This window comes from Tasmannia lanceolata, unplaced genomic scaffold (genome assembly GCF_043159265.1).
Source record: "Tasmannia lanceolata isolate RefF3 unplaced genomic scaffold, GAP_Taslan_0.1 ptg000016l, whole genome shotgun sequence".
Classification (NCBI taxonomy): domain Eukaryota; kingdom Viridiplantae; phylum Streptophyta; class Magnoliopsida; order Canellales; family Winteraceae; genus Tasmannia; species Tasmannia lanceolata.
In genome coordinates, this window is record NW_027518693.1 from 15,084,368 (window position 1) to 15,112,135 (window position 27,768).

Below are 27,768 nucleotides of genomic sequence, written 5' to 3' on the forward strand. Positions count from 1 at the left end.
AAAGGGGGTTGGAGTTAGCAAACACCTTTTCTTCACATGTAGCAGCTGAACTTGTCTCCCCATGAAACCAAGTTTTGTCCAACTGATAACAATAGAAGAAAAAAAAAGGATGCAATTGAATATTCGATACATTTAAACCAACTCTTTTTTTTTTTTCTAACAATGATACATGGCAGAAAGAAAACAAAAATCTCATAGCTATGGGAGGCTTTCGGTTCTGCTACCTGGTGTAACTAGCAGGCTCAAGAATAAGGACATTGCCAGAATGTTTCTTTCAGTTGGGTGGAACAAATTTATTTATTTTTTATTTTTTTTTGAATGATTTCAATTGCGTGGAACATTCACCTTAGAATTAGGGGTCCAAAAACGAATTCGCCACCAAAAATTTTCATGAATGTCAATGAAATATGCTCCTCAGTAGTTCATTGGAGAATAGGAATTTTGACTGCTTCGAGGACGACTTCTTAATCTTCTCAGTAATGATCCAAGTAAACTCTGGAAAGAAGAACATGAAATGAGATCAGATTCTTGTCAATTAATGCCCACTTTTAGACAGACATACAGAACTACAGATAATCAACTTTAAAAGCATTAGAGCACATCACAATCGGACATTGCTTCCATTATATACATAAGATACAATGAACCCGAATGACGAAAATAGTGGGTTATTCAAAAATGTTTTTTTTTTTTGGTGACTTGGAGTTTTGTGGAGCCCTATTATTTTATTAATAAAGGTCGGGAAAACTAAATGAAGTATCTTTCCAACAAAACATTTCTGCCTGATCTTAGGCCCTAACACACCCTCCATGGATGAACCTTGCGGAGGAACCCTAAGGTTTTCGGGGCATTGGATTCTGACTAATGTTTGCATTACTCAAGCCAGCATTCTCAATTCCACTTCATCAACACCTGCCCGTGCAAATGCCAAAGACACAACTTCCTTTCAAAAGGTTATGCCAAAGAGACATCTGCCTTTCAAAAGGTTAAATCTACTTTTGGTAGGATCTCAGCACCTACATTTGCTTCCTGCGTGTATGAGAGACCCTCCATGGAACAAACTTGAATAGGAGAGATTGAAAGTGTACGGAAGTTGCACATTTAATAAACAAGAACTCATAGTCTGATGGGATAGCCTGTAAATAAGGAGTCTAATATACAGAGTCTGTGTCTAGAAAGGAAACTGTTTTGGAGGTGAAAAGGCTCTATGACGTAACATACTCTTTGGGGAGACTTTAATTAATAAATACAATTTAAGGTTTATGAATACAAGATTCTACCATCTGGCCTTATGACAGCAAATTTCTACCATTTATCAGTCTTACACGCAGGATGACTAAATGAATTGGGCAAGGAAGCAACTGCTGAGCTCATTATGAATTTATTAGTGCTAACTGTGGCAGAACTAGAAAGACAATAAGAAATAAAACAATGAGGTCATTTTGCTCCACATTAGAAAGACAACTGATGGTGACGACAATATTACAAAGAAAAAAAAAAGAGTGCTTCATGAGGCGCATAAAGGTAACATTCGAGGTGCAGCGATATCAAATGGCTATAATGATGTCCTTGAAGACTGAGATGTCCTTGCCAATTTCAAAAGGTTATAATTTATAAATACCTTTGATCTTTGGGGTAAACTGAGCCAAAAATCCATGTTTGGGACAACCTGTAGAAACGAAAATGCATGCATAAGTTCCAAACTACAGTAACTAGTATGCTTCACACCACAATAAATACAAATTAATATACTACATAGTTAAGATTACAAAGCGTAACACACTCCATGGCATTTATTTGGAAATACTCATGCTACCAAAATCTGTTTAATTTATCAACCTGTGAACCAATTACTCATGTTTCTCACCCTACAACACTTCTCCTTCCCCAAAATCAACTCTTAAGGCAAACCTTTACATACAATTGATTTACACATATTTCTCCACTTTCCTTTTTTGAATGGTTAGAAAAGAACAAATACAGAGTCTCAGAAATTTTCTCCAGTTTCCTAGTCTCAGAAATTTATTCCACTTTCCTTTGGCATAAAACTTCTTTCTTTCCTGCTTCAATCTTCTTTTCCTATTTCTAACCATATGATCTGTTTGCTTCTTCCTTCTTGCCTCCAGTCATTCTTCCATTGATTCCACCCACTATTTTTTTCATCATCTGGGATCTCTTTCTCTCACATCAATCAGTATCCATCAAACTTTCTCATGAGAAATCTCTGGAAAGGTCAGGTACTACTCATTACTCGTTGACAGGGAATCCCGGGACATCCTGATGGATTATTGCATTTCAGTTTGAATTATCTACAAAATAAAATTTAAGAAAATGATAAGAAGCGCAAGAGAGAGAAAATCCAGCATATGAGACATAGATGACCAATGATCAGATCATCATTGCCAGGGTCAACTCTACTATGTCACCTGATACATGTTTAGGTACTTGGTATGCCACATGTGATCCAAGACTTGATTTCTAAGTGGAATGTTTCGTTTTGTGATTTGCTCCGTTTTCCAAAATGAAACGGACCATTTCGTCCATTTCGGACAAAACAGAACAGAATCAATGGTCAAAGAATGCATTGTAACATTTTTTAAATCAACGGAAGTCACTAAATCTTTTTTGTTGAATGGTAAACAGATTTATTAATAAACAGAGAAGGGGATGAGCCCTGCGACCGAGATGGTCAATACAAAGGGAAAAAGACAAGCAAGAAGAAAGCAAAAATACACGACATCACGGAAGAAGTCAAAAATCTCCAACCGGGATCTACCAATGCTTGACCGGGCTAGCCTATCTGCTTTCCTATTTGTCGATATCCCCACATGCTGGACCTGAACCGGAATCCCCTCCCAACAGTCCCAGATCTCATTTATTGCGTGGGCAAATCTCAATGGATGGGGGTGACTTCCGAGCAACTACCTAATAACATTAAGGAGTCTCACTCCACAACCAATCTAGGCAACTTTCTCGTATATGTTATTTTGCTGCCCTGAAAAACTGCTCTCAATTCTGCTTTGTTGGAATTCGTGGTCCCTACGGGGCCAGAAAAAGTACATCTGGTGGTGCCCCTCTCATCTCTAGGAACTCCAACACCTGCCAGCGTCGGGTAACCTTGGCTCAACCCATCAAAATACAGCTTTCACAATCCCAGTACCGGAGGAATCCACTCGGGGCAAGGGATCTCATCCATTTCCGCATTAAGGCAGATCTCTCTACAGCGGTGCCAGAGGCCGGAGCTCGAAATGGATCTCAAACAAGGATCTGCACCCAAAAGATAGAGATGATTTTCGTGAAGTAGTTTGCTCTTATGGCCGAAATCCTAAAAACTCGAGCAACATGTTCTTTCCATATAACCCAAATGGTGGCTAGCAAAACAACTTTCCACAAGATTCTTCCTTTTTCCATCCAAGGAGCCAAGGCCCAACAGTCTAGAAGATCTGCCAGACGAGATCCAGAACCTTCAAAGGAAGTGACTCTAGATTTCTCTAGCATATTTGCAATGGATATAGACGGGGTCCATCAGAAGAGCTACTCTAAGAGAAGCAGGAGTGCCCCACACTCTGTCCAAGTGCGAAGAGAGAGGCTAAGAACAATGTGAGGGTAAAAAGACTTGACACCGAAGAATCCCAAATCCAAACCCTCTCATTCTTCCCATGCTTCTTAATATAACAAGATTCCAGAATCTCTAGGAGGCGACCAACTCAGTCAACTTCTCTATTAAAGAAGTTCCACCTACACATCACCTTCCAAGACACCCTGCCCTCCATACAAAGCAATCTTGGACAAAGGTGTCCTAATCAGAAGCCACAGCAAAAGGATCAGAAAACAATTGTCCCAAGGACACCTCCATACACCAGTTATCGAGCCAAAACTTGATTCCATCTCCTTTGTAAACTCTACAGCTCACCTCCTTATCAAAACAATGCTTATGCCTTAGAATCTCTCTCCACACCGTTAAACCTTTACTCTCGAACCTGTCACTAGAGATCCAATTTCTGGGGCGAGACCCGTACTACTTGCTCTCAATGACCTTGGTCCAAAGCTGGTTTCTCGCTTCGCCAAAACTCCATAACCACCACTTCCCAAGGAGAGCTTTGTCAACACCTCTCAATCTCCAACAACCTATACCACCAGCTTTAATGGGCTTGTAGACCTCATCCCAACTAACAAGGTGAAACTTTCTCATTACCTCGAAGTCGTCCCATCAGAAGTCCCTAAATATTTGAGTTAGTATCATATGACCCATGCTCATTTTTTCAGCCATAAAACCAAGTATCAAATGACTTGTAAGCAAAACTACTGTAACTAAGTTTCTTATTTTATTACGTCTTGCACTCCATGTAATAACCATACTATTGGATTAATTTACTAGCAGTATAGAGCACCATAACTATATAAACTACAAAAAAGAAAAGAAAATATATAAGTAGAAATTAAAAAAAAAAACGCCAAATGCTATACAGAATGGAAACAAATGAAAAATCATGGATGAATATATTAGGCCCATCCAAAATATCACTGTTACATGCACAAAGCTTCTACACAAACTGGCATTTAAAGAAAGTAAAGGCGGCAAAAGTAGATGAATACGGAAAAGGAACTGAAGATAAAGAACACTTACTTCTAAACCACGAACCCCAAGGAAAACAAAACGATAAACTGTACCAGCAAGCAGATACCCTCCTAAGAGGCATAACAATCTGAGAAAAGGAGAAACAACTGTCAATCCAGATAATTCCTAGGAAATGTAACCCTTATAACTTATAAAAGAAAGCATATGCAATCCATTACCTTATGAAATATGAAACATTTGATAAGTAGAGCTCGGGAAAAGATTAAGGCCAAGATTTTAAATTTTGGTAGAAATTCTGAAAAGGGCATTGATAAATTCGCTCGCTGCCCATCCCGCATTCACTCCCTTTAAAGTACTTAAAAGCAAAACGTTAAAGAACTCACTTGAGTTCCCTCCCTCGCGTGTCACTAGGTGTAAATTAATCTACTGGCAGTACAGGATTTTGGAGGTTGCACATATAGTTGCAGAGAAAGGTAAGGTTTCCCTCTCTTTAGGTGGTAATCATTAGGATTTTGGAGTTTGCACATAAAGTTGCAGAGGAAGGTAAGATTTTCCCTCTCTTTAGGTTTCTGTTTTTTTTTTTTTTTAAATTCTAAAAGCATATTCAGTTCTGGGCGCATTTCTGGGGATTAGATATTGGAAGATTCTGAGAAGGGGAAGGATGGAGGTGAATTTGAACTCTAGTATGTAGTATTTTAGAGATGAGCTAGGGTTTTAGGACTTGCTTCTTCTTTTCTTGAAATGTAGGGGAAAAGTTTTGCTCAGGTTCGATCTAGTGGTTTACGGATGTTTGGGTGGTTTAGAGTGTGGCTTCGGTTTGTGGGGGTTTAAAGTAATATTTTTCTTCCGAGGGAGAATTGGTTTTGGTGAGATTTGATGAGCAAAATATGATCGATAACTGCAAAACCTCCTAGCAGAATTTGTCCTCGAACAAGGAGTGTTGTAGAGAGAGAGAGAGAGAGAGAGAGAGAGAGAGAGAGAGAGAGAGAGAGACCAGCTGCTTAAGGAGGACTTTAACGTTTTGCGTTAAAGGGCCATTAAAGGGGGAGAATGCGGAATTTTGGGGGTGAATTTATCAGCCCCTTCTGAAAAATCATGGAAACACATGAAAACATATACAAACGATAGAATTTTAAGATGAAACTTCAGGAAATGGTAGAATAAGCATAAATATACGTTTAGAATCATCGCATAAGCATGTCAACCATCCATAATGATTTAACACATCAAACACCTAGTGACATGCAATGTCACGCATGTCTGATAATTCAATACATATTTAATTCATATAAATATATATGGATAATACATATATGACATTTCACATGCAATATATATATATATATATATATATATATGTTTGTATGTAACACATTAATATAGTATACCACTGATACACTTTTGATTTTGGTTTCAGTATGCATTTCAGTTTCGATATTGGTTTCGGTGGGAGGGGAACAAAAACATTTCAGTCATTTCGTGTCAATTTCTATGAAAATTTAAAATCATGATTAGAAATTTAAAACACATACATGATAATAAGAGTACCAAACCAGCCCCACCCTCTCCCACGGATAGAAATAATCTTAGCACAGCCAGAAGGATGCCTTAGTACCGTAGCCTGCAAGACCGAAGATCATGAATTTCAAATCATATGAATTGTGGCATGTATTGTATCCACAAATTCAGTCCATTTTTTCAAGAATTCAGGAAAACAAAAAAACAGAGTCACAAGCATTATAAAAGATCCTCGGCATGTAACAAACTTTAATATCCACTATAAACCCCATCCCCCCCAACTAGAAAGTGTTATAATATGTATCATTAGAAATGATTGACGCCCCCAACCAAGTAACCAAGCAATGCAGAATACCTTATATAACACTGATCCTGTGTAACATGCTATTAAATAATTGTGAGTTTTCACAAATTAAATATATTGGTTTCCATAAAATTGTTTCCACGGAAAATAGACTTTTATCATTACAATGGCCAAGCACCCTCCAAATTAAATGCCTTGGATTGCTTTACAATTCGTGCATTGAAGAAGCGCATCTCCACCCTCTACACCACCAGCGCATCCCCACCCTCTATCCCACCAGTACCCCGGCTCCTTTGTACTTTGGCCACTACCGTTTTATAAGGAAAACATATTGATTCGTCCGGTATTTAAAACATGAGTATGACTAATCCAAATTACACAATGGTTGTTACTCCCTTGAGAATATAAAGACAATGATAGTGAGTTATATTGGTCATACTAGTTCCCGTGAGACAACAAACACCAAAGATGATGGCTTCTTCTAATGCTTCCAATGTGTTGAGCAGCTGATCTCATTTCTTGACAGTGAAGGGTATACTAGAAAAATCATTTGAACATCTAGCAGCTCCCCTTCAGCTAATTTTGGTGGCATGATTTGAAAGCAACCAACTTCCAAGATTTTACTTCAATGTGATTTCAAGAGAAGCTGTTCCCATTGTCTTGCATAAATGCAAAAGCATTTTCAGTATCAAACTCCAAAAAGTGAAAGGAAAAAAAAAAAAGAGCCGATGGATTACAAAGAAACAATCGCACCCTAAATATTGCTCAAGTAAAGCAACCGAAGAATACCTTAGTGTTTGCGCATCTTGTATAAGGGTAAAAAAAATCCTATAAGAATCTCATTTATATTTTACAAAGTTTGTGTGACGAAGAACTGATAAAGCATGAGAAGGCAACCCTCAATAGTACTGTGTAAGTGCCAATATTCAGCCTCTTCTTGCCAAATTTTTTTTTATAGTGGTAACGGGCAATTAAGAAGTAAATTCTCAAAGCTGCTAAACAAGGAAATATAAGAAATGCAAAAAAGATAAATTTACATAAAGGAAGCTTCCCATACATATAAACCTACTCTGTCCTTATTTATGACATCAGCCAATAGAACTTATTTTTCCACCAAAAAAATATATAATGCCGTAGAAATAATGAATGCATCAACAATATTATAAAAAAGGAATAGAAAGGAACCGGAGATCTTCTTATACTCACATAATCACAGGTCCCTAATTTATCCAATGAATATGGGGCCTGCAAGAAAATTTGAAGGGTCTCAGGGCATACACCACAAAGAAATAAACTACGGATAAATATGAAGGGAAATTCTCACAGTAGGAGGAAGCCACTCACTAGGTTTCCATTCAAATCACATAGAACCGATACAGAAAGTGAACAATTAATCTTGGAGCCGCTAGCTGACATTTTAACAGAGACTCCCTTGGGAGGATCCTCTTTGTCTGTTGAATTCATTAAATGGAAAACCAGTCAAATTTATAACAACCAGAAACAATATTTGGGAATTAAACCAAATTAGTCAGCAGATGAAAATAAGAATGCCAAATACAGGCAAACTTTAATGAAAAGCATGCTTCTGAAGCTGCGGGCTTATGTTAAATCTTGTGTAGACGCTGAATAGTGATTGAAAGGGGAATAAAAAGAACATTCCAAAGCTAGTTCATAAAACATAAAGGATGGGTAAGATAATGAAGCTGATGAGACCACTTCTGAAGTGCAATGCATGTTCTCAAACAGAAAATATGTCCTTTTACTTTGATTTTCAGAATTTTTTGAGCAATCAAACAGACCCAATATAAAATGAACTCCTGCATAATCAATTAATGCTATCATTCAAAACATAATAATGCTTCCAATGTCAAAGAGGGTGAATAATCGCAAATAACTCTAACGTTGTATGTAGAGTATTGATGTTTGGTATCATTCAGCTTTTCATTAAATATGGAACAATACTCCTAGCTCAATGCCGCTCCAATGCTCATGTGAGAGGCATCTCAATCTACCTCGAAGACCTTTTCGAAGTCTAGTAATGCTAAAACAGGAGCCATCTATCATCCTCTGATTGATCAACCCAAAACTCTTCTCTACCTCTGTTGTCCATTGAAATGAACCACTTCTAAGACAATCGGAGACCTTTGTAATGATGGAATTAAAGTTTCGAATGACCTGCCTATAGAAAGAGGTTAAACCATGAAACCTATGGATTTGTTGAATTCTCGTAGACATAGGCCTCAACCTGTTCGTAATCAATCATAATGCCTACAGATGATACAATGTATCCCAAGAATATCAGCCTATCTGTCAAGAAGTTGTAGTTCATGAGAGTGGCATATAACCCACCTAATGTAGATGCATATGGTAATCCTCCTCAGAGACTGTAAATCAAGATTTCATCGAAGTATGTAACTAGAAACTTCCCAATGAAGGGCGTAAAGAATTGGTTCATCAGCCTCACGAACGTACTAGGGGTATTAGATACCCAAATGGCATCACTAGACACTTATATAGCCTCTATTGTGTCTTAAGCATTGTCTTCCACTCATCCCCGGGCCGAATTCTGATCTCGTAATCGGCACTGTGGAAGTCAATTTTCGAGATCACTTGAGATCACGTCAACATATCAACCAATCTTTCTTTCTTTTTTTGGAATGGTGACACATCAATCAATATCATTAAGCCTCGGTATGGAAAATTAATACCTGATAGCCATATTGTTAAGCCCTGATGTCAACACACATATGACATGATTAGTCCTTCTTGGAGTCAAAAGGGCTGGCACAGCAAAGAGGCTCATAGTCTCTTTGATCATCCCCTTCTGCAATAACTCATCTACTTGCCTCTGAAGCTATTCATCTTCCTTGGGAATCATTCTATATGCTGATTTGTTCAGCAAACTTGACCCTTGAATGTGGCCAATGTGGGGTTGGAAATCCCTCGTAGAACGTAATCCTTCTGGCAATGCTTCCGGGATCACATCCACATATTATTGCATCAAAGGATCTAGTCTAGGGGAAATAGTAGTAGCCTTTTGGACCTCCTTAATCACTAGCATGGTTTTAAATTTCAACTTAACTCCAAAATTTCGGGTTTCGGTCGAGAACGCTTAAGATGGTTTGGACATATCCAACGTAGGCCTTTGGATGCTCTGGTGAGAAGAGGCAATTCGTGCCAAATTGATGGAGTAAAAAGAGGTAGGGGCAGACCGAAAACAACTTGGGTAGAAACAGTGAGGAAAGACTTGATAGCTAGGAACATAACAGAGAACTTGACCTTGGATAGAATAGAATGGAAGAAAATGATCCACGCAGAAGAACCCAACTAGAGACAAGATTAGAGCCGGGTAGATTCCTTTCACCTTCTTCTTGAAATTTTTCTAAAGGATTCATTTAGCCGACCGCAACTAGTTTGAGACAAAGGCTTTGTTGAGTTGAGTTGAGTTGAGTTGGGTCGAGAACGAAACCGAAATTGCGTATACACGAAACCGTCATTTATTTCGACCGAAATTTGGGTTTAGGTGAGGACCGAAACGCTTTCCAAAACTGAAATTTGAAACCATGGTCACTAAATAACTCCACTCTTATAATCAAACACAGGTTCCACGGTGTTCAGCCAATCAATAAAATCTTCAGGATCTTATCTGCCCTCGAAATCAGGGATGCCAACCTTCATATATCGAAATCCCTACATTCTCTTTCCACGAATTGGGCAAATCTAGGGTTTTCCTCCCTCATCCTGCTCTTCATGACTACTATCATCAATCTCTCGAAACTCGTACCGATCCCAATCATTATGTTAATTGCAGAACTTGCCTTCTCATTGCCCCTAATTCTTCATCTCTTGCTCTACAGGACAGTTTGATGATTGCCTCTACCCCGAGCTCTTTTTGCCGCCATATAAAATTTATTATAACAAAACCTCAGCCTAACCAAGGCTTTGACACCATTTGATGCTATTGTGGGAAGGATTTTACATGCTAACTGATTCCAAGATGGTTGATGGAATGGATCCAAACAACTAAATATTCCAATAATCTATCACAAAACAATTAGGGCATTAAACAATCTCGAAACCGACCCAAAAGTACAGATCTAGGAAAACAATAAGAGATTAAGCAGGAACAAATACACATGAACAGAAAAATGAAACCCCAATCAAGACAAGATGGAAGAGAGAATAGGAGAATCACTTAACCAAAGAGGAATCTCCAAAATTCAGCAAAGATCCACTCCAATTCCACATTTTGGAGAAGACAACCAAGAGGAGAGCTCTCGCTATCTTTCTTCAAAACAAAAAAGAATCTAAAAACCTCCAAATTATTGGGTCTTGCGCCCCCCCCCGTCTCTCTCTCTCTCTCTCTCATAAAAACCTTACGTAAAGTTTGGTGAAAAGACACAATTACCCCTAACTCAAGCCCCTTACATTGAAACAAATCAATACTATTCTATGTCTAACCAAAAATAAAGTTTAAATAAGAGAAAGATTAACTCATCTTAAATTTTTTTTTTAAAAGTCTCCATAAGGTTACTTGAAGGGTCACATGGGCTCTTTGGGGTCCATGGCCCCCATTCATGCCAATCCATGGTGGGCCATGGCTCAAGCATGCATCAACATCAATTGGCATATGTAGGCATGTCTCTATATGATATGATGAAGATCTAATTGATGCACATGAGTGTGAATGTTTGAACTCATGACTGAAGGAGTCATTTTCCATTACTGGCATCAAAATGCATAGTTCTGTCCGCTTTTCATCGACACTTTAGTTGTACCATAAGTGCATCCATCATAGCTCAGTGCATTTGGCTGGATTTTGCCTCTTGTTGCAAGAAATCTATTTGAATAGAGATATTCAATTCTTGGTCACTTTTAGGTGCAAGCCGGTTTCTAAAGTTCCTTTTGAAAATGGAATAATCTAGATTTAGAAAGAGATAAGAGTGCAATTGAAAACCCTGTAAATTATAGGTTCTTAAAAGCTTGTCAATAAAAGATAACCAGATCTCGGTTATACCAAATTACCAATCCAAACAAATCCAATGGAGAGGTGCACAATGTGTGGGCGAAGAAAGAAGGAGAATTATGATATACGTTGACGACAAGTATCAATTGAATGCAACATCAAAAGCAAACATAGCAATGACACAATGTCCAAGCTACAAGCATTACCACTTACATAATGTTAAGCGAGCAAACTGCAAAAGTACCATTCAAAAAAAAAAAAGCAAACAAAAGCCAAATTTGAATAGTTGAACTTTACCGATGAGAGTGATATCTAGGTTTGAGGTTTTCCCAATAGTTTTGCAAACATCATACCCTGCATAAAACCTCGCAGCCATTAGCACATTCTAAGTGACTGTGGTCCTCAGACAAAAGCTCTTTAGCAACATACAACAATTAACTAAAGCAGCTTACCCTTCCAATGAAAATAATTAATTAAATTCATATCGATTTGCACAACAAAGAAGAATATAATCAATGGTATAAGAATGGAATATATTCAAAGACTTAGGCATCAAGGATAAAGGAGCTCTTCGTGTAATACAGATGGGATCATCAAGCAAAGGCTGAGTGGGATTCACTCAAATCTCATGATCTCATCAACAAGAGGTCATATGACGTGCAATTGGCAGGGATCATCATATGGTGTGGGCAAGGGAAGGACGATAGCAAGGCCGAACCGGATCTCCCAGCACTTCAAGAAAAATGTATGTCCGGGACTTTTTCAACCGTCGTCATGCTAACCATGGCCAGCGTGCACAGTTATCGTCTGGTCTGAATTTCACAGACCGGTGTATCTATGGTTGCAGCCTTGAATGGGTAACCCCATCCTATTTAGATCTTATGGATTGTGGATATTCAGCTCAGGAAGCTTTCTATACACTTAGTATCTTCAAAAGTTGTTGCCAGAGATCTCTGATCTTCATTAGTCAAGAGGTGAATAGAGAACCTTCATGGCTCTCCCCCAGACCCTATTCTCGATCTCTTGGCAGCCAGGAGGACCTAGGCACGATGAACAGGAGGTTAGATTTCAGAAATGGCATTGACAAAGGCAGGAGGTCTGACCCAAATCAAAATATAAGCGATTGGAAATGCTTGAAATGTAACTACTATAACTTTGGATCACGAAGCATTTGCAAGAAATGTTTGGTACCAAAGATCAGCGATAAGGGAGAGAGATCTAAAATCTGGGTCCCAAAGACGACCTCTAAGGAAAACCATACTCTAATAGTGGATGAAAAAATTCCTTTGCTCACCATCCCAATAGATGTGATTAATGATAGGAGGAAGACCCCGGAAAGCTGCTTGATAGGCAATCTGAGGAATAGATCCTTGCTGGAAGAAGTTTGGTTTTGGGCGAAGAGACAATGGGCCCTCCCGAAGCTCAGTAAGCCTTTTTGTATCTCCCCTTCCATGATGCTCTTTTGCTTTGAGTCCAAGGATCATGCTACATCTATTCTACGGCGGGGTGGTGAAGCCTTGCGGGGGTATCTCCAATCCCTTCACCCGTGGTCTCCTATTGTTAGCACAGGAGCTAGAACGGTGAGGCTAAGATTCTCTAATATTCCTCTTCATGCTTGGTCACTCTCCACGATGGAGGTTTTGGGTCAGCACTTTGGACATGTTTTTGAGACCCAGTTGTGTGGAAGTCATGAAGACTGACTGGAATTTTCCTCTGCTAAAGTTCTAACATCTTTGTGGCACTGCCTACCACCATTTATAAATCTTATGGTAGATTCTACTATCTATCCAATTGGAATTAAGATGGTGGATGAGTCATTAATGTCCTTCAAGAGCCCTTTGGTAGGGGAGGATTCCTCATCTCTTGCCCCTGATCCGGAAACTGGTGTTGTTCCCTCGTCGGACGGTGTCCGACCAGTGGTGGGCCCCACATCAACCCCTAGGGGTACTTCAGTTATGCCCAAGATTATAGAGCCGTTGGATAGTTCTGAAGCAGATTTTTGAATTATCTTTTACATCCGGAAAGGAAAAATTGACAGTTTCTCCAAAAAGTTTGATTCCATCATTGAAAGGGAAATCTGTAAGTTTTGGGGAAGGGGCGTATCAGAAGGCATTTAAAGCTAAGCCCTGTACTAATCCTGGAAAAGGTTATAGAAAGGATATCTCTGATTGTCTCCCTTTACAACCTTCGTCAGTAGCAAAGGTGTTAATAATTAAAAATTGTTTTTTCAGAGGCACAAGAATAAGAGAAGCTCAAGAGTCACGCCTGATAAATCTAGTCACTTCAAAGGATTTCGTGTCAATAGAAAAGGCATACCAAATCAAAGTAAAAAAAGTATGTCGGCAGGGGAGAGGAGCGTGCTTCGAAAAACATTTATTGGCTATGGAAGGTGGCCTCTCTTTCTTTAAACGTGACCTCTTAGGATTCCAAAGGAAAGAAAAATCTAGTTCAAGGTGTTTAGTTTCCAAGTTCAGTTCTCTCTTGAAAGATTATGACAAACCTTTCCCCCTGAAAACCACTACCATGTCTAATACCAATCCTTCTTATGGGAAAAGAAAGGCCTCCTCTTTTGAGGTAGGCGACCTTCAGTTCCTTAAAGACTTTCAGTACGATGAAGATCTGGCAAATGAGGAGTGCCCTACACCTAAGGAAATTGTCGTGGATGGAGGAGGAAGTGGAAAAAATTCAAGAGGGACGCTTTGGCCAACAAGGACTGTCTGTTTAAAGTTACGGGGACAACTGACCCTAAGGAAGCTTTTTTTAGGATATATAAACTCTTTTTTTTTAGGAAGCTCTAGAGAAAGAACGTAGTCCCCGTCGACAGCGTTGGGAGGAAGCTAAGGCTGCGGAGATTGAGAGGTTAGAATCGTTGAAGGTGACCTTGGTCAATGAGACCCAGGAGTCAAGGGATTCCCTAGATCGGGAGGTTAGTTTGGAGGTTCAAGCCCGGATGGGTTTGGAGGAGGAAGATCAAGAGGAAGGTTCGAAGTTGGTAGAACCAATGAAGTCGGAGGAGAGTGTGGAAATGGACGAACTTTTGGCAATAGAAACCTGAAAGAGCGAAGGGAGGCGTGTTTGGAGATAGATGGTGAAAAGAAGGGGGCCGCGGGCAGTAGCCCTAGATGAAAGGCCCACCCCCACCCCCCCACCCCCAAAAAAAGGGAGAAAGAGGAAGGAGAAGAATAGTAGAAAATCAAAAGATAAGTAACCACAAGAAAAAAGAAATCAGGTTTTTTGGTTTATTACTGGTTCGTTTAGTTTTGGCCCCATCTTGGTGGTGACCTGGTGGCGATAGGTTGCTCTCGGTCATTTTGGTCTTTTGATTGGATTCTCAAGATTAAGGGGCTAGATTGGATCTCAAGACATCTATCTTTTAAAATAGCAATCTGAAATACTCATTTAACCCAGACATCCCATTAGCTTTGGCTTGAGAGATTCGTTCTTTCGCCTAGGCTCTTTTTGTCTGGATTATTTAGCTTTGCTATATCTCCTTGGAGGTCTACATCTGAATTAGAAGTTTTATATCTTAGATTGCATGTTTGTTTTGTCCGATGAAGTAACCTATCTATGGTCTTAGAGGCCTTTGTTAGGTGACCTAATTCTTGCAGCTTTAGCAAGATGTAGCTGATTTTTGTGAAAGAACATCAGGGGAATTGTGACGGAGGAAGCTATGGAATAGTTGAAAGGACAGCTTTAGCAAGATGTAGCTGATTTTTGTGAAGGAACATCAGGGGAGTTGTATAGGCGAATGCTATGGAATAGTCGAAAGGAATTTTTGTACTTCATCTTTTTGGTTATCTTTGAATCGGTCTTGGGTATGCCCATGCCAAAGCATGTTAATATGTTGTACTGCAGGCTGGGACTCCTGGTCCCGAATGCTTTCTAAATATTAATGAAATCTGTCAATTTTCAAAAAAAAATATATGACGTGCAATTGGCAGGGGGCAACTCTTCTTCCAAAATTTGGCATAATGGTTGACCAAGCGAGTAAGAAGGGTGCTCGGCATGTTACTATGAAATGATTTACAGCTTAAACACGGTTTTAAATTTCCATAAAAATGACTAAAATGTTTTTGTTTCCATCCCCACCGAAACCAAAATTATAAGGGTATTAGTGAGTATACTAGATCAGTATATGTCACACAATTATATTTATATGAATTGCATAGTGTATGCAGTATGCATAAATATTTATATGAATTAAATGTGAAATGTGGTATGTATTGAATCATCACATGCGCGAAAGCGCACGTCACTAGGTGTTCGATGTTGTTAAATCATTTTGGATGGTTGTCTTGCTTAAGTGATGGCTCCTAAGTATGTATTTGTGCTTATTCTAGCATTTCCTAAAGTTATAATCTAAAAATTCTCTCATTTGCAGATGTTTACATACATTCAATGATTTTATGAGATCTCCACCAAAATTTCCAACCGAAACTGAAATTTAAAACTTTGAGCATAAATAGGTCGGCTATAGAGGAGAGGAAGCAAGTTGGAAGCCGAAGGAGTCTCATAACAAGGGATATTAGGTTTTGACCTAAGTTCTCCATCTAGAGGATGATTACCAAAAATCTCGTCTCAGCACTCATGTATCATGTATGATTTGTTAGCTCAACATAAACAAATCAATTATTACTTGTTGGCTAACCATTCTCTTAAAGAGAGATTATATAGTATCTTTCCTATATGTTCGGAACATAAAGAGGGTTTTCAATATCCAATCCTACCATTCTACTCTAATCAATACGATTTCCATCGATCCTTGAAGCACACATATGTAATAAACATAAGGGGTTGACTTTATTTAGGGATTTGCCTATCAGGCAATTTCTTTCTTGTGTTTGAATATACATGGAAAGATTCTAATTGGAGACTGGCTTCAAAAGAGAAGGACTGTTGATATGATTGATTGTATATTCTGTGGTCACCTAGAGGAAACTCCATAATATATATTTACTCATTCTAATTGAACCACCCAGATTTGGCTCTATTTCTTGTTCTTGTTCAACACCAATTGCAACTTATTTGATATTCCTAGCAATAATGTTTAATAGAAATGGTGGTCTTGATTCTTAGGTACTGAGGGGTTCAATTGCTTGTGGAATATTGTATTGTCCTAAATTCAATCACATGAACCCCATTTCTCACATATCACTGCAGATATCGTTAAACCCCTTCTCGACTCCACGTCGCATAATCTCCTCCTCCAAAGTCAGCCCACTGCACGAACTCTCTCATTTTCCTTCCAAAACGCGGCCAAAGCAAATCCTAATTGATTCAGCACGATGCAGTTGTGCACTCTGTTAATGCACTCATAACTCGGGAGAGACAAAGCAGTTTTGATTGACTTGGTAGGGCAAAATGAGGACTCAAGCAGGAACTCAGCCAAGGTAAAGAGTGTCAACGCTTGACATGGGGAGTTTTAAAATAGTGCTCAGCCTCTCAAACTTAAGAACGGCAATTATTTGCTGTGGAAGATCCAATGTCTCCCATTATTGCTGAATCAACAACTACCTAGGTAGTTCTTTTTGCCTTCATCTCTATTGGGAAGGAGATTTAAGTACACCCAACCTAGTTGCCAATTGGGACGATACCGATCAGCTTAGTTTAAGCTGGAAACACACAGCAATCAGCAAGGAGACTCTTCCAAAATTTGGGGGATCAACCAACTTTCATTTTCTAATTATTTTCATTTTCGTCCCTTTACAAATGATCCATGTCTTGATCACTCATGAGGATATATGATTTTGGATGTACAATATCATGTCTACACAGTGAATCTATACCTACACAATTCGTCAGTAGGGTATGAGGCATTCACCAACATAACACTATAGCCAATGCATTCAAAATTCTTTTACATCCCCAGCAAGAGAAGTTGATACAGAAATCCATTCATTCACTCAGGTTTTCCAATGATTATCAGTAGGCTATGAGGTATTCTACAACATAACATTATAGCCAATAGATTAAAAATTCTTTTACAACCCTAGCACGAGAAGTAAATACAACAATCCATTCAGGCACTCAGGTTTGTCAATGAAGTGTTGTTCTCTTACTAACAAAATTGAATCAACAAATTCTTCTATTTTCACATCTTACTAAGAAAATTGCAATATCTTTGGATTGTGGACAATAAAATTGGAAGAAAAAAAATGCTTACCTCCATTGCTGCTTGCAACAAGTGCGCTACACTTCATGCCACAATGTAATGAACCTCCACAATCCTATGATGTCAATCGATACAATTAAATCAGCAATCAAACAGTAAAGGCAGCAATGCCAGAAAAGAAATTTTATGAGATGACTTATACTGAATAAAAGAAACTCAAATACAGGATAAGATAAATACTAAAGAAAACCAACTAATGAGCATGCCAAAAGTGATTCTAGCAATAAGAAGGTTCTTCCCAATTCTAAAGCAGCACCGTTCAAGATTTTTTCTCATTCCGCTTGAACACACAGGTTCCTAGATAAATGTACAATTTGAGATTCAGAAATTTTGTGAATAAAAACTTTACGGATGATAAAAAAAGACCAGATTTCTGACCATAACAGAAATAAGCCTCTGTGTTTTGTAGCCAGTCCTATATACACGAATTTGACCATAAAATCCGCATGAATTTCAACAAAACAAACATTCAATATATCTGAAACTCAGACCAGAAAACAATAGCTTGTGAATCAATATCATACGCACAAATTCACCAAAATATCTTGATTTCAGTAACAACAAATCATGCAATCTAAGCCCAATTAATATAGCATTAGTGATGGTTTTTCACATAAAGGAATGATCTTCATGATCATCTTTCTTGCTTAATCACACTCAAGACCAATCTGAGCTCAATAAATCACAAGATGTCAGACAGACTTGATCAAGAATAAACACAGGGTTTTTCACATAAAAGCCCGATCTTTATTGCTAGCACACAACTCCAGCACGAACTGAATCTTTCAAAAACAAAAACATGAAAATTGTTTTCAATACTTCAATGCAGCACTCATTGTCTGAAATTCGAATGGAAGCACATGAATCCCACTTCATGACGTTAGATATCGGATCATCAACAAAAAATAAGATGAAAAGAGAAGTTTTATTCAGTTCTAAATCTGAACAAAATAGGAATCAAGCTTGCCGAATATGAAACAGATGATCAAACAAATTTATCGAGCTAGAATCATGAAATTTAAATCCAATAGAGCTTCTGCTCTTCAAATTTCATGATCAAAATACGTGATCCGGCCCTTAGATCATGGTTCCAACAGCTTGAACACAAGCTCTCTACCACTTAGTTGTTGGATCTTGCAATCAGACTACATGGAGAAAGCCTGTGAAATCTCAGTACAGACCCCATCCAGGGAGTTTCAACCATGCAAAACCATTATTCCATGGATTAAAACATGTTGTAATCAAAGAACATGAACTTACATTGATGTTTGATAAAGAATTTTAAAAAAAAACTACGTGGTTGAGTTGATCAAATCCAACGTTCCAGAAGGGTCTTCAAAAGCCAACCACCACCTACTCTCCACTACATGTGGTCGTCCTTTTGGTCACCTCTCCCCACACGATTTATTTTTATTTTTTTTGGGCATGAGAATTCTAGGGTTATGGTTGCAAGTTAGAGGTCCTTACACCCACATTTATAATGAGTACAAGAGAAGGCTAGGAGGCAGGGTCTTTTCGCTTTATGGGCAACATATAGCAATAATTCCCTAAGCACCTCCCAGGGGAAAAGTTATGCCTGGTAACACTCTATGCCACTGGCTGTAGTTTCAAAATCACTTTAAACCCATTCCAGCCAAAGTAGTTTGTTGCTAGGTCCCTCCCCATCCCTTATCCATGTTCTACAGAGTATCCACCAATGCCAGAATTATGTGAACAACCCCATGAGATCCAATCCGATCAGACGATCCAATAAGAAAACTTTGCACAAGATTTCTTGAATAATGATATAACTATACAATTGCTATGTGAAAAGCTTGATGGAAACAAATCAAGTGGCAGCCACACTAATATCAGATTAATGTTATTATCTTAGAACCCATTATAAGGTATATTATAAGAAACCCAGAGTCCCTTATTGATGACTTATGGCCCTGCAATAGGCGTGTCAGACACCAGAACACCATACTATTTCCAACCTTGGGGGGAAAACTTCTCAATTCTGATAAATCAATAGTGCCTCAGCAAACTATTAAGAAAACCATAGACCTTTCAAATCTGGAGACGAAAGCAGTTTTAGCTGAGGAGATCTAAACCCTACGATGGCAGTTTGAGGGTGATCAATCCGGGTAACCTTGATCAATGCGTACACATACACACCCATTGTGGATGGAGAATAACCCTCTCTCCTAGCCAAGATTTGTCACATTGCAAATTACAGTCATCTCAAACATGACAACCATGCAAGCTGAGCTATCCTACTCTCTCAGTTGTGATCATTTATGGCATACAAAGATCAAGAGATTTAGATCTACGCTATTGCCAAAACTATAACAGCGGTTCTCTACTCCTTTCAAGGGACACAATTTACATCCAAGAAAGGAAAGACCCATGTACCCATAAAAATGATTCATGAATTCAGTGACAAAAATGTAGAGGAACCATAAATCCAATGAATCATGAATGTGAAAAAACAGCAGTCAGAGAAGATCAAGATCATTCTCTTTACAAGGGCACATAAACTAAAAACAGTTGTCACATTCATTGCATGGTATAGTTGTGTTTTCATAACATTATGTGAGTTCTTTACAAATGAATTTGTTGTTGCTATGTCATATTGTACATGTAACCCATGCCTAGTTGAATATGCTAAGTCCTGTCATAGAAGATGAAAGAAAGATGACGATGACAGAGATAAAGGGATAAAGGTGTGATTGACTGAACAAGTGAATCCCTTGAAATAGGGAGACCCACTCGAGCCAACCCAATGGTGCGGAAAGTGTTGAGTGAGAGGGGTATGGATTTCTCTTCTTGAGAGAGAGAGACCAGAAACGAGTAGGAGTTGTTAGAAATTGTCATTTAAGGGACCAGAGTGCTTCATCTTCACGGGGAGAATTAAACCTGACACTTCTACTTCAGATCAAAAGGAAGGAGGGTTCAATTCATATTTAGTGTGACTACGATTATTACTAGCAATTTAGTCGTCGTCTTGATTGTGATGTCGCTTGTGGCAACATACTGGTATCGGTATCAAAGGTCAAGACACGAAGAAGTACGTCCAGAACTTTGAGCATGTTGAGCTTTACAAGGATGCTTCTCCCAAGAATGTAGATAAATTCCTCGACCTGTGTCACAAGGGATACTGCAAAGGATGCTTTTTCATAATGTAGTAAAGAACTTTGTAATTCAAGTCGGGGATCCACAAAGAGTAGGAGCTACTGAAGATTGGGCATTGAGAGAAAAACCTCATGTCAACCTGATCAAGTACAAAGCATGGAGCCTTAATGCTTGGAACTTCAAAGTCTAAATTGGGATACCCAAGGATTTGAGCTTTTTATTACAACTGCACCAATCCCAGATTTAAATGAAAAGATTTTGTGTTGTAAAATTAAAATATTGTATTGAAACAATTATGGGACGCAATATGCCAATCCATCTTTTAAAGATAGCCCCGAGTAGTTATGTCCTAGAAAAACCACCATTCTCTCTTTTAAAGAGAGGCCCAAGTAGTTACCTAAGTAGTTATATCCTACATAAACTACCCATTGCCATGTGCATTATCTCTTTTGAAAAGAGTCCCAAGTTGTTATGTAACTACCAAAAAATCTCTTCTCTTAAAAGAGAATGCCCTCTACATTTTGATGATGGATGAATGAAATAAAGATTAGAAGTTTTTGCTGGATGCGACTTCCATTGTTTTTAGACATGGGCGTAATGCTCATATTATAGCCATTGGTGTGATGCCTTTGGCTAGTTAGTGGTATGATGCCCTAACTCCTATCCTATCTTTTTTCTTTTTTTTTGAATGGTAAATCGTATCCTTTCTTAAGCTTGTTCTATTTTATTTTCTTCAATCACGATTTCCCTTCTGATCAAGTATACTATATTTTCTGCCTTTCAATCTCTTTGTTCCTTCTTGTTAGACCTGGCAAAAAGTGACCCCGCGGGTCCACCCGGCCCGCCCATACGGCCAGGTCCATGTCACTAAATTAGTGACCCGTAGAAATTTGACCCGGCCCGTACGGGTCACGTCAACACTGGGCCGGGCAGGGTGGACCCCCAGGTGCTCGTAAAAACCCAAATGATCGAGATTTTATATGGTGTAAGACCTTATAGTCCCGTATTTTTCAGAAAGTATTGTACTGACCACATCATAGGATGATCTAAACCATCCATGTGATGGAAAACACCGTAAATAGTCACGCACCAAAAATCATTTCCATAGGATGATCCTAGCCCTCCGATCTATAGAGGTTTCCATAAATAATAATATGAATTCCTCCATAGATCGGAGGGCTAGGATCATCCTATAGAAATGATTTTTGGGGCACAACCTATTTACGTTATGGCCCATCACATGGACGGTTTGGATCATCCTATTATAGTGTGGGAATAAAAACAGCAAAAAAAAAAAAAAACGGGGGACCCGCAGGTCCACCCGGCCCGTACGGGTGGGGTCCGAGTTCACCAAATTGTGACCCGTAAAATTCCGGGTCATTTTTTACCTGGCCCGGACCCATACGGGTTGGGTGAAACCCGGCCCGGCCCACCCGTTTGCCAGGTCTACTTCTTGTGGTTTAAAAGTCATGCACTTTCAATGATGGAAATTGTTGATTTCATGCAATCAGTTTCAATCGATTGATTGTAGCTGTTGATCTAACAGTCAAATTTCTGTCGAATTTTAGAGACTTTTCTTAGACTATAGTCTACGAAATATAGTCAAAATTTAATGTGATCCAACGGCTAGATTGTGATCTATTATCAGTTTCAGATCCTAAAATTGAAAATCCTGCAGATTAAAAAAAAAACGCTCAGATTTGAGGTTTGGGATCCGATTGACCTTGAATTTTATTTTTTATTTTTTTTAGAAAAAAAGGTGCCCTTGAATTTTGATAGTGTTACCCCAAATAGATTTCCTGTCACATATCAAAATTTCAAAGAGATCTAACGGTCGGATCATTGTCAATCCTTCTTACCAGATTCTAAAAATAACTATTTTTTATATTTGAAACTTTTCAAATAGGGGTTTCTTGAAATTCATGGATTGGACGAATTCACTACTAAAATCTAATTCGCAAACCCTCTAACCCGTCGAGCTTTGCCTCCCTTATAAATGTCCTACATCAATTTTCTCTATTCAACAATTACTCCCATTTTTATTCTTTTTTCTTTTTTCTTTTTTCTTTTTTCTTCCTCTTCCAATATCATACATCATGGACGTATGTATGTTTCCTATCGAACAGCAACCAGATCAAATAATAGACATTTGAAGGTTTAGTTGTCTAGCTTCGTGTCCTTGCTTTAGACCTTTAAGAACACCGCATCTCAACCATTCAAAAAAAAAAAAACACCGCATTTCATGTGATTTCATGGACTAAATTAACCAAATAGAGCAAGAATCATCCCATTCTAAGTCAGCACAGAATATGATCAAAATAGACAAGCCATTAAATACCTCATACTATAATCACAAAAAAAATTCCAAGACTCTTTTAATAGCATAAAAAAAATGTTGTCACCCCATTTCTTACATTGACAACTGAAGCTCTAACATCACTATCTGCAACCCACTACACCTAACAAAAAACTACATCCACAAATAGAAACAACGCAGAAAAATGGAGATAACTCTGGAATTCAGTTAGTAGTTACCTCGCAACCAAAACATCTAGGAGGGTCATGATTGAATAACATCTGATCACATAGCTGTTTGAATACAAAACAACGACCAAAAATGATCAATTTCTCAATATTTAACTAGGAGCAGTATACTCTCAAGTACAAGCAGAAAACCCAAAGTCTTCTAAACAACATCCAAACTCATTTATTGCAGTTATTTATGTAAAAAAAAATTGGAGGGTTAGACTTCATCATGCATAACGCAATATTGCTTAAATAAATACGGAAATTAATATGAACAAAGAAAAAAAATGTAACCTGGTGGAGCCAACCTGAAACCAGAGCAATGTCTCATTTACTGCTACCTTGTAAAATCTGCAAAACAAGATATGTACAACCTGGAATTAGAAATGGCAAAAAAACTAACACTCAACCTCTCACAAACTTTTCAACATCCAATAAATAGAGAGTGGATATGGATCAATTCTGCACGATTATATGCAAACCCAAAGCAAAAGAAATAAAAAAATAATTAACTGGGCTATTAAACTAGAAACAAATTGAGAATGTGTATTGAACAAAAATAAAGAACTCATTAGGGTTGAAAACTAATCCTATGACTTGCATCCCTTATATATATGAAATAAAGCAGCTTACTTACAAGTATACCATTACTACGCTAATAACGATGGGCCTCATCCTATACAAACATAAATACGAGTTAGTCACTTAAGTGATGAGAGCTATCATACATAAAGTACTCTTAATGCTCCCCCTCAAGCTAGAGTATAAATGTCATGCATTCCCAACTTGGAACAAATAAAATCTAATCTACTTAAGCTTATTGCGTTGGTGAAAATATCAGCCAACTGATTTGTGATCAAATGAAAGGGGCAGACACTGCCTAGTCGATCATTTTATCATGAACAAAATGGCAATCAATCTCTGTGTGTCTGGTACTCTCATGAAACACAGTTGCATTTGGAATACGTGCAGCTGCTTTTTGTGACAATAAATTTCATCGGAACTTTAATCTTTATGCAGAAAACATTAGTGGGAACTCCGGCAAAATAAGGGAGACTTAATTGATAAAGAAAACAAGTAGCAAAATCAAAGAAATCCCTAGCAGAGGTCTTTGAGAACAGTGCTTCCAATCTTTCACTCTCCCGGACTTGTTATCACAATTGTTGAGAAAATCCGCCAGGCAATCTAATCCGATCGTGCACAAATTAAACGGAAAAATTAAAATAAACACAAGCAAGCCACAAGATGAACACCAAGATTTTACGTGGTTCGGCTAAGCCTACTCCACGGACGAGAAACACGATTTTCCACTATGAGAAAAAAAAAATACAAGGATTACAATGGATTAATCACAAACCCGCAACCCTTTCCTTGCTTCTCAAACCCAAGATCGTACACAAGAGAAACCCGAGAAAACCCGAAAGAAAACCCAATAGGAACCAAGAAGACACCCAAGAAAAAACCCTTTTCTTCTTTCTTCTTATCTCTCTCTCCCTTAGGGTAGCCGTCACACCCCAAACCTCTCCCTCTTATACCTTAGGGTTTTCAAAAAACCCAAACAATAGTTTCTATATCCTATAGGTTTTTAGAAAACCTAAGAGAAATAAACACTTCTATTTTGCCTCCCACTGTGCCGTGGGAAACAAAACTAGAAATAAGGCAACTTTCCAACAACAATAAACCTTCAATGGAAATTTGAACACTACTTCCAATCTTTCACTCTCCTGGCCTTGTTATCACAACAAACCTTCAATGGAAATTTAATCTTGATGTAGAAAACACGGGTGGGAACTCCAACAAAATAAGGTAGACTTTTTTATAAAAACATCGAGGGTGAACAAGTAGCAAAATCAAACAAAACCCTAGCAGAGGTCTTTGTGAACAGTACTTCCAATCTTTCACCTCCCTTCAAAACTTCATACATCCCTTTTAATAACCCCTACCCTAATGTTTTATGTAAAACCCTCAGAATACCCCTCTACTACTAAATATTCCAAAACTAAACAAAAAAAACAATATACATTAATTGTCTTCCTAATTGAAGCAAAAAATAAAATAAAAAACATGGATTTATTTCATTTAGAACCCCTAGGCCTACACTGATATATTTCCCTAAAATAATTTGATTTTGCACCTGCAACAACTTCCCCTGGAAGAGAAGAACTCGGCTCCAACGAGTTTTCCTCGTACTGATTGCAAAGATGTAGATCTATTTCTTGGAATTTGGTCTTCGTAATCTATGTGCTTGTGGTGGTTGGTTTGTCCTTCCACGTAATGAGGAACTTATATAGCACTCCAATCTGTGTGAATAGTTATGATATCAAGAATGCATTCGATCTCTTATGCTGTGCCTTCAGGAAACTGATCAGCCTACAAATCTACCCCTCTATCAGACCCTTCCTCATGAACACTAAGTCACTAAAGGGGGATGTAGTATGTTGCTATAAGGTTCATACAGGCATAATAGGACCTACTATGTAAGTACAAGATCAAGATACAGGACAAGATCTAAAAATGGAAAAAAAATGGTGGGAACTTGTTGTTGACTCAGATATTCACGAATCCCATCTATATTTGTAAACATTGTGGTACTGTAGGCAATGCATAGCCAGCAGAATATTCATAGTTTTTGCCTCAGTACTTTGGAGTTTCATAGAATTTTATCTATCTATGTTTACTTTCTATTTTGTAATTAAAAAATGGATGAAGAGAATTGCGTTTATTTTTCGAATTTTGTCTTGGTTTGATAAAAGTTAGAAATATGAATTGTGATTATGAGATCAGATTGAAACTTAAATTAATGGAACTCAATGACCAGCATATGTGCTTAAGAAACAATATTTAATTAATAACTACTTGGTGTGAGGTTATGAAGTGTGACCTGGTGAGTCTTGAACTAGGGTTTCTTTACAAGAGAATTGGAATTTTTCAACTTTTTTCCCTTTTTGAGTGGTAAAAACTTTATTCTCTCCTGACATTTTTCTTTGAGGTTAGTTATCTATTGGACTAGGGTTGTGCAAGTTAAGGTGCTATAAAAGGTAATTTTAACCCTGTTTTGAGAAACGAGCGTAATTTCATATTTGTAAAATCCTCAAAACTTTCTCGAAACAGGTGTAGAATTACCTTTTATAGCACCTTGGCAAATCTCGATTAAAAAAACAATCAAATCAAAATAGGTTTACGATAAGAAACTGATACAGATACGAGATATCCGAAGCAATCATATCTAAGTGGCCAATTTTAACATAAATAGATCATTAATTTCGCAGGGAAGATCACACAAGCTTCCAAATTTAGAAATACCTAGATGGAAGAAGAAAAAACAGAGAGACAAAAAGCATAAGTACCCATCTTCGCTAAGAACGCCATGAGGGTGTTTTAGGGTTGGCTGAGTCAAGCTGAAATTGTAGAGGTGGTCACGGTGCATAACGCTGAGTTCGCATACTGCATAGACGGAAAAATTCAAGGATTTTAGAAAGAGACACAGTGCGAGAAAAACCCATTTCTTGATTTTCATTGTGGAAATGATGGATGCTGTGGAAAAGGAAATCCGAAGATTTCGGACGAGTGGAGTTTAGACGGAGGAAGCCGGCCATGGGGCGGTCTAGATGGGTTGACATCTACCGTACACGTGGATGTATGGTGGTTGGGTACTCATATGACCCCATTGTGGGCCATACAAAGCTGACCACCCAAACACCATTGTCCAAATCTGTCGTTAATCACAGAGTGATTAGTGGTCCATTTTAGGGAAAAGTATATTAATTAAAAAAATGAGTTGTTTAAGGGATTTCACCCCAGAGTTCCGACTAGCTAATGATTGTTTTTTAAGTAGGGCAATACCGTTTAAAATTATAATTCAGAATTGGCATCCTATTTATTTGGTGCAGCCCCATAAAAATTCCTAGAATAATGTTAACAACACTCTCCGGAATAATATGTTTAAATTCCTAGAATATCCAAAAAGAAGGACAAAAGTCGCCCTGATTTCTAGAAGGGAATTGCCGGTGTGCATCGCAAAAGGCTTTTCGCAGCTCAACCAGCCACCTGAAGACATGCAACAGACCAGCCGCGAAAAGCCTTTTATGATGGACTTAGCAAATCCCTTTTCTAGAATGATTCCTTCACCTGTCACTCCAGTGGTCCTCAGACCATTGAAATCGGTGGTCCATTCCCAATCTATGAACTTTAATTTGGGCATAGCTTCATTATAATCATGGTTTTGAAATTAGTGAGTCCAAACCATTCATTTGTTGGCCCACAACTTAAATATGTCGAAAATCATCTACATGATCTTAACCTCCATTCTACAAATGCTTAAAAAGGACGTCATGGTATCTACATAGATATGGTTCAAAGTATCCTACAGAAATTCTCATTCTCCTATATTTTTTTTCGCTTGTTTCCTTTGTTCTTCCGGCAAGCGAATGTGAATGGTTAACACTCCCTTAAGAAGTGAGATGGAAGAAGTGAGGATCCATACTCAATTTTTAGGAACCACAAGGAATATGTATGTGTAATCTACATATTGGCCGTAGACAACAAAAGTCATCCCATCACCTTTACACATCGGAACCTAGAGAAGTTAA

At 38.2% G+C, this 27,768-nt stretch overlaps 1 protein-coding gene and 1 pseudogene across 1 annotated transcript; one reads left to right on the plus strand and one right to left on the minus strand.

Annotated features, from left to right (window-relative positions):
- Positions 1-112: 112 nt before the first annotated feature.
- LOC143848369 (autophagy-like protein) lies at positions 113-26,792 on the minus strand. Its single transcript, XM_077357296.1, has 11 exons — positions 26,527-26,792; positions 23,488-23,530; positions 23,189-23,242; positions 17,531-17,594; positions 11,665-11,721; positions 7,746-7,852; positions 7,608-7,646; positions 6,112-6,200; positions 4,628-4,706; positions 1,622-1,669; positions 113-495 (listed from the first exon to the last, which is right to left on the minus strand). The coding sequence occupies exons 1-11, from the start codon at positions 26,694-26,696 to the stop codon at positions 415-417; spliced, it is 831 nt and encodes a 276-aa protein (XP_077213411.1). The 5' UTR covers positions 26,697-26,792; the 3' UTR covers positions 113-414.
- Positions 18,689-20,941, plus strand: LOC143848828 (peptidyl-prolyl cis-trans isomerase CYP21-4 pseudogene; annotated as a pseudogene).
- Positions 26,793-27,768: the final 976 nt, after the last annotated feature.

Bases quoted from the DNA above. Each gene is read 5' to 3' on its own strand.
- LOC143848369 (XM_077357296.1), bottom strand. From the start codon at position 26,696: ATGAAAATCAAGAAATGGGTTTTTCTCGCACTGTGTCTCTTTCTAAAA. The intron at 23,243-23,487 runs GTTGGCTCCACC...GTATTCAAACAG, and splicing joins AGACATTGCTCTGGTTTCAG to CTATGTGATCAGATGTTATT. The intron at 7,647-7,745 runs GTGAGTGGCTTC...ATTTTCTTGCAG, and splicing joins GTGATTTGAATGGAAACCTA to GCCCCATATTCATTGGATAA.